The 14877-nt window shown below is 60.9% G+C and overlaps 1 protein-coding gene across 2 annotated transcripts in view; it reads left to right on the forward strand.

The window, feature by feature from the left end:
• GAL3ST2 (galactose-3-O-sulfotransferase 2) overlaps nt 1-8816 on the forward strand; it is an 11479-nt gene extending 2663 nt beyond the window's left edge. Inside the window, exons 1-4 of one of the 2 annotated variants that reach the window (XM_062194516.1) lie at nt 1164-5003; nt 5415-5501; nt 6357-6627; nt 7857-8816. In XM_062194516.1, coding sequence (XP_062050500.1) covers nt 4990-5003; nt 5415-5501; nt 6357-6627; nt 7857-8675 — 1191 coding nt within the window. In that variant the 5' untranslated portion in view covers nt 1164-4989 and the 3' untranslated portion in view covers nt 8676-8816. Of the gene's footprint in view, nt 1-1163; nt 5004-5414; nt 5502-6356; nt 6628-7856 lie in introns of those variants that run through there. The other variant, XM_062194526.1, reaches the window with a different exon arrangement.
• Nucleotides 8817-14877: the final 6061 nt, after the last annotated feature.

Below are 14877 nucleotides of genomic sequence, written 5' to 3' on the forward strand. Positions count from 1 at the left end.
GGGGGCTGGTGATGGGGGTGGGGGGGCAGGGCCCGGCTCTGTTTGCTGGGCGAGGACAGTGGGGTGTGGCTGCCCTCTTCGGCAGAAATGCCCAGGGCCCGGAACTGCCTGGGGAGGAGGATGTCCTGGGGACGCCACTGGTCCTGGGGGCAGAGGAAGACTCCAGGCTCCATCTGTCACTTGGGGTTCATCCTTCGTCCACCCCGTGCAGCTCACTGGGTTAATGGAAAGGAAAACAATTGCTCCCACATTTACAAGACATGGGGTTGCCGCCCGGCTCCTGCCCTCACGGCCACGCTCCCTGGGAGCAGCTGTCCTGGGGCTTGTTAAGCTTCTTGGAGGTTTACACCCCTCTCACGACAGGTTTTCCCAGGTCAGCAATGGCTAAGGAAAGGGAAAGACGAGAGCTCTCCATTTGCGTCGGGAGCCAAACTTCATGAAAAGCCTTTTGAATCTGGCTTTGCCCTTGTACAGATGAGAGCCAGCTGGGCTGGGGCAGGCAGGGTCTGGAGCATCCTCAGGCAGGGAGGGGCCATCCTCAGACACAGCTTGGGGGGGCCCAGGACCCCCAGGTGGGCCAGTCCCGGGCCAGCTGTCCAACGCTGCCTCCAGGTTGTGGGGCCCTGCGGGACGGGAGAAGGTTAGAGGGAGGGCTTGGCGTGGAAGGAGTGGCAGATAAGTGGCCTTATCAGTCAGTTAAGCCCTAACTATATGGAGCTGTAAAGGGCCCACACCTGGTGGAGGGTCAGCAGCAGGGGCCAACTGTCAGCCGGAGCTGGTGACTCAAGTGGCGCCTCTTTGTCCCTCCTCCCCTGGACACGGGCACCTCCAGCCTGGACCCTGACCACTGAGGGGCCAACCTGGTCCTCTCCCCTGGCTGCCGCTGAGCGGATCTGATGTGCTGCTGCCATTGTCTCGCGGCGGAAGCCCCTGGTCCCACGGTGGCCGCTGGGAGCCCCCTCCAGGCGTCTCTGAGCCTTGGGCGTGAGACTGCAGCAGGAAGTGGGGGGAGGGACCATGTGAACAGTGAGAAGCTGTCAGTCGCAGTCCCTAGGCAAGCCGGCTTCTGCAGAGACAGCTGTTGTAGGGAGGCTCCAGCCTTGTCTGATGGGAGAGGGGTAGGCCAGGCGGTGTGGGTGGGGTGGGGAGGGAGTGAGGGTCAGGTGGCCACTGGGCAGAGACCCTGAGCAGAGCCTTGCTGGGCCAGGTCATGGCAGCCCTGTGGGCTGAGGGACAGTTGGGGTCTGACTTAGCCTTGCTGTTGGAGGGATGGCCGCACTGGGGAACACAGGATGGGGGCAGAGATGCGGGTGGATAAGGCAGGGGGCTAGAATAGGGCCACATGGTGGAAGCCACAGCTGACTCACCCTATGTGATGCTATCAGCCTACCTGTCAGTCAAATAGCCTTTTCTAGGATGTCTCTCTTGACCTGGGCCCTGGGGGAGGCACCACCTAACCACCCCCTCTCCAACCTCAAAAGAGGCTGGCACTTGGGAGGGGCTCTCACTCGCTCTTTCTCTGCCCCCCCCCCCCATCTTTTCCCTTCATGGCCTCTATTCCTGAGCAATGCCCACCCATGTGTGTGTTTCCCTCACCTTTTAAATAAACTTTATCAGTTTGTGCCTTACTTAGAATGCTGGGCCTGGATTAGGGATTTAGACCCTACCTTGCCCACAGCACCCAACAGGCGCTGCCTCAGGCACACCCTCCCCACTTGACCGTGAGGCCCCACAGCTGGGGCTCACAGCCCAGAAACTGCTGTGTGACGCCGTCCAACCAAAGGTCCTGGGAACTGGATCTGGCCCCGGTTCTGCCACCCTGGTGGTGAGGAGGCCGCACTGGGAAGTGGGTGCCTCCCGAGCTCACACAGCAGCCTGGTACAAGTCAAAATGAATCCCTGGAAACTCCCACCGAGAGCCCGACCTCCATGGTCTGATTAAAGATGAGTGGCCCTGGGCGTCCCAGCCTGCTGATATCCGTTTCCCTCCCGGTGCAGACTCTCAGGGTCCGGGTGTCCATCTGAGGTTTCTGCCCCGGCCCTTGGGAGAGGTCCCCTCCCCACAAGAGTGCTGCCTCCCCAGGAGACGTTCTGCTGCACCGTAGGGAATTCCAGCCCCCCACGGAAGGACACATGTTCCAGGGACGGCCGCGTGGGCAGGGGCAGTGTGCCCACTGGTTAGTGCGGCTCTGGGCCTCAAGTTTCATAGAGACCCCAGGGGCAGAGCTTGTCATGTGTTTTGCACAGGAGACACATGGCAATCACTGGGCAGGGCAGGGCAGGGCACATACTTGGTCACAGAGACCCCATGCGGCGGCAGGGAGGGGCGGCCGGCACCACACGCCTGTCGTGTGAGCCAGTCCCACTGAGTGTTCACGCCCAGAGCGGCAGATGTGTCTTGTTTACAGACACGGGCTCCCTCCTGGAGACGGCTGGGCACAGCCCTGACTCTGACCGTTTGCTTAGAACTTTGGCCTCCCCTCTCCTCGCCAGCTTGCTGGCGGCTTTACTTTGTAAACCGTGGCTGGTGCGCAGTGCACCGTGGCCTGGGCTGAGCTGCAAGCCGGAGCTGGCCCTGCCGCACTGCTCGCTGGGCCTTTCTCGTCCCGCTGGCCATGTGTCCTCTCCTATAGACGTGGCTTTTTCAGCTCCAAGGTCTGGGAGAGCCGGGCTCCTCACCGTCACCCATTTGAGCTTTAGAGAGTCACTTATGCGAAATGTCAAGACCCTCTCTACAGAAATCACCCCTTCCCCCAGGGCACAGGAGTGTGGGGAGCTCTTGCTCGGGCCCAGCCCAAGGGGCAGACAGCTGGGGAACACAGGGACCCTCATCTCCCCCGGCAGCCTGCCGGTGCTGATCCAATCCAGGTTACAGACGTCTGCCTGCCTGCTGTCCCGCCCCCACCTCCCCGGCCCCAGCCACCCGCTCATCAACTGCCCTCTCCCAGGCGTTGGCAGAGTTCTCGCTCTGGCTTCCCCTTGCTGGAATCCTGTGCTCCTGTGCACCCTGTAAAGCCCAGTGTTGAAGCCCAGCGCACACAGGAAGCTCCCCCGGTGAGCTCCTGGAGTCCAGCTGTGACTGTGCCTGACCTCACGTGGGGCCCCCTGCCCTGTCCCTCCACCCCACTTTGCCTCCTTTTCTCCCCACTCAGAAGCTTTCTTGGCATCAAATGCCCATCCGAAAGCCCCGCCCCTCCAGGCACAGCCCTGCTGTGGGAATGCAGACCCTTTTCCTTGCAATCCTGCTCCTCCACGTGTGTGCCCTTGCCTCTCCGTGGGGGAGGACGTGGGGTGGGACCTCCCCGGGACAGCAGATACGAGGCCTCTCTGGGAGTGCCGCAGGGGCACTGGGAGTGGCTGGGGCACCCACAGGGCACAGTCCTCTGCGGCTCTGGGTCCAGGAGCCAAGTTGTTATCAGCGTGAGGTGAGTGTACCTGTGTCTGCTCTGGGCCTGACAGTTGGGACTCCAGCTAGTTAGTCACCCACCAAGCCACTAGCATCGCTGTTCTGTTTGATGCATGCCGGGTGTGGCGAGGGCGAAGGAGCTTAGAGCCGGGTGCAGCCCCTGCTGGTGGCTATCACAATCCTGACCAGGGCCCTTGTGAGGAGACAGACCCAGCCTCCCTGGACTCACACCCATCTCAAGAGGGGTCCGGGTAGGATGGAGGTGCTGGGGGTGGTGGGTGCTGGAAGCTCTCACCAGAACACACAGTGGGCCAAATGACCCAAAGCACTGTGAGGCACACCCATCCCTCGTTTTTGCTGCCAGACTGAGGACCGCCCGAGGCCCTGGGGTGCACAGCCAGGGATGCTGGGGCCGGGGGGCCAGCCAGGGTGGCTGTGTCCTGCTCCGTGGTCCCAGTGCTCCTTGGCTCTGGACACTGAGTCGATGCAGCTTCCTGGTTCTGTCTTAAGCTTGGCCTCCCCCAGCGTCAGGACAGATGGAGGCCTCCAGGTGGTTCTCGCCTGCGAGGGGCCAGGCCTGTTTCCTTCAAAGGAGCCTCTGCCTCATGGGGGAGGCCGGGCAGACTGGGCTCAGCCACATCCCCGTCCCCATGTTCTCCTGGGTGTGCATCAGGGCGCCCATGGCCCACCCCCTTCTCCCATCACAGAGGCAATGGGGGAATGTGAGCAGGCGACCGAGTTCTGGCCAACAAGACGCAAGTGGGGGTTTGCTCTGGGGATTCTCATTTGTGACTGGCCTCGTTGCTTCTCCCTTGCTGCTGATCCAGATGTGAGTGTGATGTCTGGAGCTCGGTGGCCATCTGTGACTGGGAGCCAGCAGCATCTCGTCGTGCTGGGCTTACACCTGCAAGAATCAGCAGCGAGAGGAGTGGGTGTGGGTTGAGGCTGGGCTGAGGCAGAAGTGGGCAAGGTGAGTGGGAGGCTAGAGTGGTCACGCCCGGGCTGCAGAGGGAGGTCAGAGGCCCCATCTGTACCGGTGGTGACCGTGATGTCCTGGGGAAGCCCGATGGACGGGGGGAACTGACTTGGTCTGGAGATAGAAACTTGGGACAGCCCCCTTTTGCCAAGATTAGAGGGGCTTCCTCTCCCTCTATCAGGTCCCCCTCTGCCGAAGTGCACGGTGGCCTCCGGGGTGGCACAGATCCCAGCAAAGAGGGTCCTGGCGCCTCCCGTGTGATCTTTGCCCAGTGAGAGGGCCTTGGCTAGTGGCAGGCAGGCCTGGCTACTGGTGGGGCCCCTTTGCTGCCACGTGTCGACATGAGCTTTGTCCAGGGATAGGAGGGCTGGAAGTCCCCGCCTGATCTGAACCCTGAGTTCAGGTGCTGCTGGCTGCGCTGCACCTGCAGATTTCCTGGGACCAGGCCTGGCCCCTGCTGTGGGCTCCTCCCTTCTTGCGTGTGTGTGTGTGTGGGGTGATCCTTGCCCCTGGTGCTTGCCTCTGTCTTGGTGTAGCGGAGACCTCAGGTGGGGCGGCCGGAGCAGCAGGAATATAACCTTCACATCTACACTGGCTGAGGGGTCAGCATGAACGGCACCTGGTGAGGGCTTGTCCTGGGTTCCGGGTGGCCTCTTTGTGTCCCCCCCCCCTTGGGAGGGATGGGGGGGGAAGTGGAAGCAAACCCCTGAAGGGTGACCTGCCCAGCCGCGCTCCCCAACCCTAAGCACCTGCACCCCCCTCCAGGAGCCATCACACAGGGCCGTCCAGCATGGAGTCTGAGACGACACAGTCCCTGCCCCTCAGCCACCCTTCTGTGCCCCACCCGGTCTGTCTCCCGGAGGGTCCCCTGGCCCCTCACGTCTATGTGCCTTTAGTCCCCACCCCCCTGCCCCCAGTTCTGAACAGAGTGGATGGCAAGGGTGGGCTGAGGCCAGCCCAGGTCTCCCCAGCCCGAGGCCTGGAGGCGGCTCCAGGAGGTCCTGAGGGTCACTGACGACTCCCCTGCCCCCAGGTCCCTGCAGATTGTGCTCCTCCTCCTGGTCCTGGCTGTGTTCCTGCTGGTGGGCTTCCTGCACATGGACGTGGAGCTGCTCCTGCCGTAAGTCCCTTGTCACACCACAGGGACAGGGCTGCTCGCCTTCCAGGGTGTCTCCCCTGTGGGAGAGGAGAGGTGGGCGGGCCCTTCCTCGTGGGGAGCCAGTGTGTCCCCCGTGCTCTGGGGACGGCTTCAGAGAAGCAGGGCTGTTCCTGGGCCAGGGGCTGGTGCTGGGCACGGCCGATGCATGCAGAGGCCACCAGGTGCAGGGAGCCAGGCCCCCACCAGATGAGTGGCTCTGGAAGGCCCCCTGGTTCCTCCCAGCAGAGGTGGGCTGGGCCCACATGGTGTCTGGGAGGTTAAAGGTCAGATCTGGGGCATCTCCCCCCCACATTCCACACAGGTGGCCATCTACAGCCATGCCTGCAGCCTACCGTGCCCCAACCCAGGGCCTTGGCCAGGGCCTGGCCTTCCCACTGTGTGGCCCACTGGTTGGGTCTCTGGGTCATGTCCTTCTCCTCTTGCCCTGACCCACCACCCTGGTCACCTGCACCGGCTGCTGCTCCAAGGTGGCTGGGGGGTGCTGTGGACGGGTGCAGGGATGGGCCCTGTGCTGGGCAGGCCTTGGCTATGGGGCCACCTTTGTCCCTTCATGAAAGGTCAGGTAAGAAATGCTGGTGTGTGATTGAGGCCACAGGGCCCGTATCCTGCAGGGGTCCTGGGAGCCAGATGGGGGTAGGGGCTGGGGGCTGAGCCTGTGGCACATGTGGGGACACCCAGCCTCCAGGGGAAGCTCCCAGGGTCCAGGCTTAGGGGGTTTTCAGGTGATGGGGCTGGGGGTTCCTGGTTGGGGGTCTCATGTTGGGGTTCCTTGGGGTTTTGGGGTCCTTGCTTACTGTGGCCTGTGCCCCCTCCCAGCCTGCTCAGTGGCCAGGCTGAGGGTCCTCCGGTCACCAACGTCATGTTCCTCAAGACCCACAAGACGGCCAGCAGCACCGTCCTCAACATCCTGTACCGCTTTGCTGAGAAGCACAACCTGTCCACTGCACTGCCTGCCGGCGGCCGCGTCCACCTGGGCTACCCCTGGCTCTTCCTGGCGCGCTACGTGGAGGGTGCGGAGGAGGGCGGCCCCGGCACTCCGCGGCGCTTCAACATCATGTGCAACCACCTGAGGTTTAACCTCCCTGAGGTGCGGGGCCTGGGCTTGCAGATGTGACCGTGGGACTTTGGGGGTTCAGCCTGGACTGACGAGAGCAGGGGTGAGGCCATGGTGGACGCTTCTCCAGGCTGCCTGTGGCTGCTCTGGGGACCTCCCTCTGGTTCCTGAACACAGCCAGCCCTGCCCGGCCTGGCATGCGTGTGCTTGCGTGTCTGCTTGCGAGACGATGCTCTCTCCACAGCTCCCTCCTGGTACTCAGGTCCCAGCCTGAGGCCACCTTTCCTGCCTTTTCTTCCAAGAGGAGATGCGAGGGGAGGGCGTGGCTAGTATGGGTGTGTTGGCGTCAGTCTGGGAGTCCCGTGGAGAACGCCTGGCAGGGAGCAGGATGGCCTGGGCCAGCCACAGGGAGGCCAGGCAGGGGGAGGTGGGTGATGAGGTGCAGGGCGCTGGGTGGCCTGCCTCTGGATATCACCATTCTCTGACTCTCGGCTCCAGTAGGCACCAGAACTGTGGCCCCTCCAAGGACACCAGGGGCCCTGGGGAATGTTTGACTACTACGAGGATCAGTTTCCTCATCTGTGAAATGGGCTGATCACAGGGCAGATGTGGAGTGTGATGGAAGCTCCCGGTCCCAGGGACTCATGGGTGCCCTCTGCATCCTACACAGAGGCCTCTGGGCCAGCCACGGCTGCCATGGGAGGGCTCCCCCTGTCCTGCCACCCCTATGCTCACCCCTCTCCCAGCCTTTGCTCTGGACACTGCATAGCTTGCATGTGGCTTTGGCTCTGCTCCAGGGAGCTGTGGAGGGCACCTGTGTGGGAGGGGCTCTGCAGGCTGGTGTGTGTGTGGGGGGGAGAGGTTCTGCATACAGGTGTTTGTGAGAGGGGCTCAGCACAGGTGCATATTTGTGGGCGGGGCTCTGGGCACAGGTGCATGAGGGGGCTCTGGGCATAGAATTGTGTGTGGGCGGGGCTCTGGGTGCAGGGGTGTGTGTGTGAAGGACTGTGGGAGGGGCTCTAGGTGCAGGGGTGTGTGTGTGAAGGACTGTGGGAGGGGCTCTAGGTGTAGGTGCAGATATGTGTATGGGGAAGAGGCTCTGGGCACAGGTATGTGTGGGGGCAGGGCTCTGGGTGCAGAATAAGTGGGCAGGACTGCGTGTGTGTGTGTGTGTGTGTGTGTGAAGGGCTGTGGGCACAACTGCGTGTGTGGGCGGGGCTCTGCTCGCAGGTGCTCTGAGGGTCTCCCGTCTTCTCTCCTAGGTGCAGAAGGTCATGCCGGAGGACACCTTCTACTTCTCCATCCTCAGAGACCCGGGCTTCCAGCTGGAGTCCTCCTTCACCTACTACAAGGGCTACGTGCCCGCCTTCCGCCACGTCAAGACGCTGCAGGCGTTCCTGGAGTCGCCCGAGCGCTTCTACAACGACAGCCTGGTGGTGAGGAACGCGTACGCGCGCAACAACATGTGGTTCGACCTGGGCTTCGACAACAACGCGCCGCCCGAGGAGGGCTACGTGCGCGCGCGCATCGCCGACGTGGAGCAGCGCTTCCAGCTCATGCTCATCGCGGAGCACTTCGACGAGTCCGTGGTGCTGCTGCGGCACCTGCTGCGCTGGAGCCTGGACGACGTGGTGGCTTTCAGGCTCAACTTGCGCAGCACGCGCACCGTGGCACACCTGCCGCCCGAGAGCCGCGAGCTGGCCCGGCGCTGGTGCGCGCTCGACTGGCGCCTGTACGACCACTTTAACCGCACGCTGTGGGCGCGGCTGCACACCGAGCTGGGCCCGCGCCGCCTGCGCGCCGACGTGGCCAGGCTGCGCGCTCGGCGCCAGGAGCTCACTGAGCTGTGCCTGCAGGACGGCGCTCCGCAGAACCAGGCGCAGATCACCGACCGGCTCCTGCGCCCCTTCCAGTCGGGCCAGGCCGACATCCTGGGCTATAACCTCAGGCCGGGGCTGGACAACGCCACGCTGCGCATGTGCCGGAGGATGGTGATGCCGGAGCTCCAGTACATGGCGTATCTGTACGCCCGGCAGTTCCCGGAGAAGCCCCGCAAGGCCATCCCCCTCCTGGAAGAGTAGCCCACACCCGCGCCCCTCTCCCAGGCCTCCCCGAACACCACTGGGCGGGGTGAAGATGAGGGACAGGAGAAGAGGCTCGCCCTTCTCGGAGAGGGCCCTAGGTCTGGGACCCCGGGCCCTGCTGGCCACAGACACGGCTTGGAAGGGAGGGAGGGAGGGAGGGAGGGAGGGTGATAGAGCTGGGAGGGAGCTGGGGCAGCCGTGCCTGCAGGAGCTCAGAGGACTCTCGCCAATTTCCCGCAGTGGGCACCTCCCCCCGGCCATGGGCTGCGCCTGAATACAGGCCCGGGGGAGCTGGCTCCTAGTGTTTCCGGGGGCAGGGGTGTCAGCCTCCCACTGGCAGAGCAGCTGTTTCCCACAGAGCAGCTCCGACTGAAGGGTCAGAACCGCTTACCGCTCAGTGCCCCCAACACCGCTCTGAGCCTTCCAAGCTCAGAGGCTCCAGGTTGTTGTGGACACCGGGTTGGATGGAGTCCAGCAGGGGTGCACCTCTGGGCAGCCCTCCCTCTTTGTCCTTCCTTGGGGGGGCGCGCAGAGACCTCACACAGGAAGCCTTGGTCCCCCACTCCTGGGCAGAGTGGGGTGCACCGTGGGCGCCCAGCAGCGCCCACTCAACGCTCAGCCTGTGGGTCAGCCTGGGCCTGTGTTCCCAGCCTGGGAGGGTCCTTGCAGCCGCTCCGTTGCCAGTGTGTCTGTATCTGCACACGGAGGCTGAGGGACAGCAGCTCCCTCGGACGCCAGCTTAGCGTGTGAATTAAATGTAGGGATTGTAAGGGGCTCTCAGAACAAACTGGAGAATAGAAGACAATATTTGGAAATTGAAAACATGGCTTCCAGAAACAGAATTGGGACAGTGCAGAAGAGGATGGACATTGACCCAGAGCCGGAGTCCAGAGGCCCCGGGGTCACCTGCTCAGCCCAGAGAGAACCATGGGAAAGCAGGGAGGGGGAGTGGAGGGGCTGAAGGCCATAGAAAAGAATCCGGGTCAAGCAATGGAAAAAGTGACCCCCAGTCAAGGCAAGACTCAGAGCTGTCAGCGTTGCTACCCTCTGAGCAGCCGTCTCACAGGACACATGGCCGGCTCTCTGCTCCGGCGTGTGAGCCCTGCAGGAGGACAGAGCCGGGCCGTCTCGAGGTGGGTGTGGGTGGGACGCAGCCACTGCACTGGCACCCCTGCCCTAAGCTGCTCAGCAAGGGAGGGCGTGGAGCTCAGCCAGGATTGTGTCGTTCGGCGCTGCCTGGGGGTGGGGGTGTGTATTATGATGTAAAAATGAACGCAGTCTGTAATAGAGATTGTTGGAAAAAACCTGCCCCAGTTGTCGGCTCAGAAGGGTTGTGGACGATGTTGCAGTCCTGTGCAGCGATGGAGCCGGGACACAGGGTGGCTGCACTCCCTGCCCTGCGTGGGCCAGCGCTGAGTGAAGTGGGACTCAGAACTCCAGGATGGAAGAGCCCATCCAGGACAGGTCTCCCTCACCTGCCTGTACACAGGGGGCAAAGCCTCAGCTGTGCCCAGGGCCCTGGACATGGCCTCCAGGGGTGGGGCTGGGTGTGCCCTGGGAGGCAGACTTGCCGGTTGTTCGAGAGAAGGTGGAAACGCGGGTTTCTATGCTGTAGCCTCCGTAGCCACCAGAGGTCCTCCGAGGAGCCGTGGTGTTTAGTTGGGGAGGGCAGCCCGGGCAGCGGCAAGCACGTTCGGAGGCGGAAGCCGGGGAGGTTCTGACGGAGAGAGGAGCGTGCATGTGATCTGCAGCAGCAACCGTGAGCGCAGGACGCACAGGCAGGTGACGTCGGCCTGAGGTGGTTCTGTGTGAGGCCGTGCCGTGCTTGTCGAGCTGATGAAAACCAGAGAGATTCTCCCGAGAGTAACGGGACCGACTGGGAGTGGCCAAGCTTGGTGACAGCTGTGCACGTGCATGGCAAACCTCCAGCATCTGCAGAAGCTGGGGCACAGGGAGATTTTGGTTGCAACAATCCTGGCACAGGAAGACTTGGGACGAAGAGGGTCTCGCAGGAGTGATTGTCCTGCCAGCTGTGGCCCTGGCCCTCTCGTGATGGTCATCCTCAGGAAGTCACGATAGAACCTTTCCTTCACAACCTCCCAGTTATATTCATATTTTTGTTAGGATTGGCACGTGTGGCTCCATTTTTTAAAAAAGATTTATTTATTTGAAAGGCAGAGTTACAGAGAGGGAGAGAGGGAGGGAGAGAGACAGAGAGGGAGAGAGAGAGAGACAGTGAAAGAGAGAGAGAGAGAGAGGTCTTCTATCTGCTGGTTCTCTCTCCAGATGGGCACAATGGCTGGTGCTGGCTGATCCAAAGCCAGGAGCTTCCTCCGGGTCTCCCACATGGATTCAGGGGCCCAAGGACTTGAGCCATCTTCCACTGCTTTCCCAGGCCACAGCAGAGAGCCGGATTGGAAGTGGAGCAGCTGGGATTTGAACCGGCGCCAATATGGGATGCTGGCACTGCAAGTGGAGGCTTTAACCACTACGCCACAGCGCTGGCCCTATCCATTTTGATTTTGACAACTTTTACATTTCCTTTTTTGATCAAAATATTTTCTCTGGGGGCTGGTGTTGTGGCGTAGCAGCGTTAGCATCCTTGTGGGTGCAGCTGGAGTCCCGGTTGCTCCACTTACGAGGCAGCTCCCTGCTGTGGCCTGGGAAAGCAGCGGAGGTGGCCCAAGTGCTTGGGTCCCTACACCCGCGTGGGAGATCTGGAGGAAGCTCCTGGCTCCTTGGGCCCCTACTCCTGCTGATGCAGCCATCCAGGGAGGGAACCTGTGGATGGAAGATCTCTCTGTAACTCTGACTTTCAAATAAATAAATGAATCTTTAAAAAATGTTTTCTTGGAAGCCAGCAGTTAGTTTTTTTTTTTTTTTTTTTTTTTTTTTTACAGGCAGAGTGGACAGTGAGAGAGAGAGAGAGAAAGGTCTTCCTTTGCCGTTGGTTCACCCTCCAATGGCCGCCACGGCCGGTGTGCTGCGGCCGGCGCACCGCGCTGATCCGAAGCCAGGAGCCAGGTGCTTATCCTGGTCTCCCATGGGGTGCAGGGCCCAAGCACTTGGGCCATCCTCCACTGCATTCCCGGGCCACAGCAGAGAGCTGGACTGGAAGAGGGGCAACCGGGACAGAATCCAGCATCCCGACCGGGACTAGAACCCGGTGTGCCGGCGCGGCAAGGTGGAGGATTAGCCTATTGAGCCGCGGCGCCGGCAGCAGTTAGGTTTTGATTGTCCCTCAGAGCCAGATTGGACGTGTGCTGTCCCAGTTGCTGGTCTGGTCCCACATCCAGTGGAAGTGCACGGCTGCCAGGAGTCAGGGGGAAAACGCCTCCAGGCACTTGGGCAGGAGTGCTCCTCGGGCGACAGTGTGGCCCTTGTTGAGCTCCGTCCTGCTGTGCAGAGGGCAGTGGCTGCTATCCCAGCACTGGGCAAGCACTACATTGTAAGAAGCTGCACTTTTGCAAGGCTCTCACAGGTAATGCGTACAAACTTTCATGAGAAAAACACAAAATGAAACAAATGAGAGCAAAACAAGTCCGATTCAACGTGGAGCTCTGAGCCAAGGACCTAGGCTTGAAGGCGACATGAGCATCGGGCGACCGGGGACCTGGGCAGGACTTTGTCACCACTGAGGCTGCCGCTTTATTCTTTGCAACGGGGCCTCAGCTCCCCGGGGGCATTGTCCAGAGAGATCAAGCAGTGTAAGCAATGAAGCAGACATTTTCAACTTAACCAACGAGTTATCTAGGTCTGAGCTGAGTTAAGCGTCATAGAAAGGGACCAGGGTGTGGGGTGGGTGCTGGCAAAGCTGCTCCCTGGGTGCCTGCGGGGTCCCACGTCCCATGGGAGCTGTCCCTCCACTCAGCCTGGGTGAGAAGAGGGGCACAAACAGAGCAGAGAGCAGTGACGGTCCCTAGGGGACAGGGAACCTGGCTCTGAGGGTGCCTTCCGGTCCTGATCCCTGTGTAAATGTCGTTGGTCACGGCTGGGGGAGCATGGTGACCTTTGTGTGGGGCGCAGGCCAGGCGTTAACCCCGGGTTGTCTGGCTTCGGCTTGGACTCGGGGAGCAGCTCCTGTGCACAGTGACTGGAACAGGACTGAAGTGAGGGGCCCGCGCTAGCAGCCAGCGTAGCCTGGGAGAGAATAAAACAGCAGTGACAGAAGGCCTCTGCCTGCGAGCAGGAGCGTTATCTGTTTCAGAAACAATTTTTCTCTCTACCGTCATACTGATTTTTACCAAAGATAATTAAAGTAAAACCAATTTGTTTGCAAAATGAGCTTGATGGAAGTGCCTTACCATACAACAACCCCAATTTAGAAACCTCTTTACGGCTGGAAACGTGACGCAGGGCGACATCAGATCCTGCTTGGCGCCGGGTCTGCGGGGTGTGTGGCCTGCAGGGAGCAGATGCCCTTCAGTGACGGGAAGTATCTAAAGCAGGCCAGGTTTCCATACGCGTCTCGTTAGATTGAGAACAGGCCCTTTCCCGAGCTCAAGCCAATCACATTGCAGTCAAAAAGCAAAAATGAAAACACTTGTGAACACGGAGTGACTTTCTGAGGAATCGGGCGGGGAGGCGAAGCAGTGCTCTGCTCACCAAAGCATCTGCACGCCGCAGATGTGGCTGGCGGGGCCCAGGGAGAAGTTCCTGAACTCCAGCAGAGTCATGGGAGAAAAAGCCACGATGCCGGGGCCGGTGCTGTGGCAGAGCGGGTAAAGCTGCCGCCTGTAGTGCCGCCATCCCGTATGGGCGCCGGTTCGAGTTCTGGCTGCCTCACTTCTGATCCAGCTCTCTGCTATGGCCTGGAAAAGCAGAAGATGGCCCAAGTGCTTGGGCCCCTGCACCCACGTGGGAGACCAGAGGAAGCTCCTGGCTTCGGATCGGTACAGCTCCAACTGTTTCAGCCATTTGGGGAGTGAACCATTGGATGGAAGACCTCTCTCTCTGCCTCTCTGTAACTCTGACTTTCAAATAAATAAATAAATCTTAAAAAAAAAAAAAAAGGCACGATGTTGTGAGTAGAAGGCGTAAAAACCCACACAGCCCCACACCATCGTCCTGCTCTGGTCACCTCTGTGAGTGGGTCCCGGCCTCCCTCAGTTCCCCAGTGCTGCCTGGGAAATGAGTGCTCAGGCTGCGGTGTCTGCGTTAGTAGAAGCCACCTGCCTGGGGCGTGAGTCTGGTTGCAAACGCTTCTGAGAGAATTCGAGCTGTGGGTTACGAGCCATTAGAGTTCAGCAGCTGACGAGGAAGCTCCTCGCTGATGTTCTCACATGTAAGATTTTTAAAGAAGATTTATTTGAAAGACAACGTTATGGGGGGTGGAGGGATACAAACACACACACACACACATGCACAGAAAGAGAGAGAGCCCACTGGTTCCCTGCAACAGCCAGGGCTGGGCCAGGCCTAAGCCAGGAGCTCCATCAGGGTCTCCCACATGGGGCAGGGACCCAAGCACTTGAGCCATCCCCCAGTACTTTTCCCCGGTGCATTAGCAGAGAGCTGGATTGGAAGTGGAGTGGCTGGGACTCAAACCATTGCCTGTAAGGGATGCTGGAAGTGGAGCGGCTGGGACTCAAACCAGTGCCTGTAAGGGATGCTGGAGTCACACCAGTCGGCAAGGGCACCAAGATTGTCACCACACTGCGCGTGTCGGCCAGAGTGGGGCAGGGAGCGAGCAAAGGTCAGACCTCAGGTCCCAGAGTGTGAGTGCAGGTGCGGGAGATCCCGAAGCTTTGAGGGGAGTGGAGGGGCACAGGCAGGTGGACAGCAGGGGTGTCGGGAGCACCGGCGGCAGGTGCAGGCCAGCTGCACTTCCTCCCTGGGACAGAAGCTGAGGCGTCCACTGGCAGGTGGGGGAGGGCCCTTTGATGATGAGTCACCGCTCTTGGGCGTCCTGCAGGAGAAGCTGTGCCAGGTGCGGGCTGGCCAGGGTCCCGGAGCCTCCGTCGGAAGCCTGGCTGTGCTCCCTGTCGCCGGCTCCCAGCCACACTGCCTGCCCCGCAGCCGGCTGCTCCTGCTTCTCGGGACTTTCTCGGGACATGCGCACAGTCTGCAGAGATGCTATGTGGACCACAAGGAGTGTGGGCTGTTCACTGTCACCTTAGCAGTTCACTTTACGCCCGTGCTCGTCTGTCTGTGAGCAAATTTTCCGTTATCTTAATAGAAGAAAAAAGTTGCAGATTCA

Source organism: Lepus europaeus, chromosome 1, assembly GCF_033115175.1.
Source record: "Lepus europaeus isolate LE1 chromosome 1, mLepTim1.pri, whole genome shotgun sequence".
Lineage (NCBI taxonomy): Eukaryota > Metazoa > Chordata > Mammalia > Lagomorpha > Leporidae > Lepus > Lepus europaeus.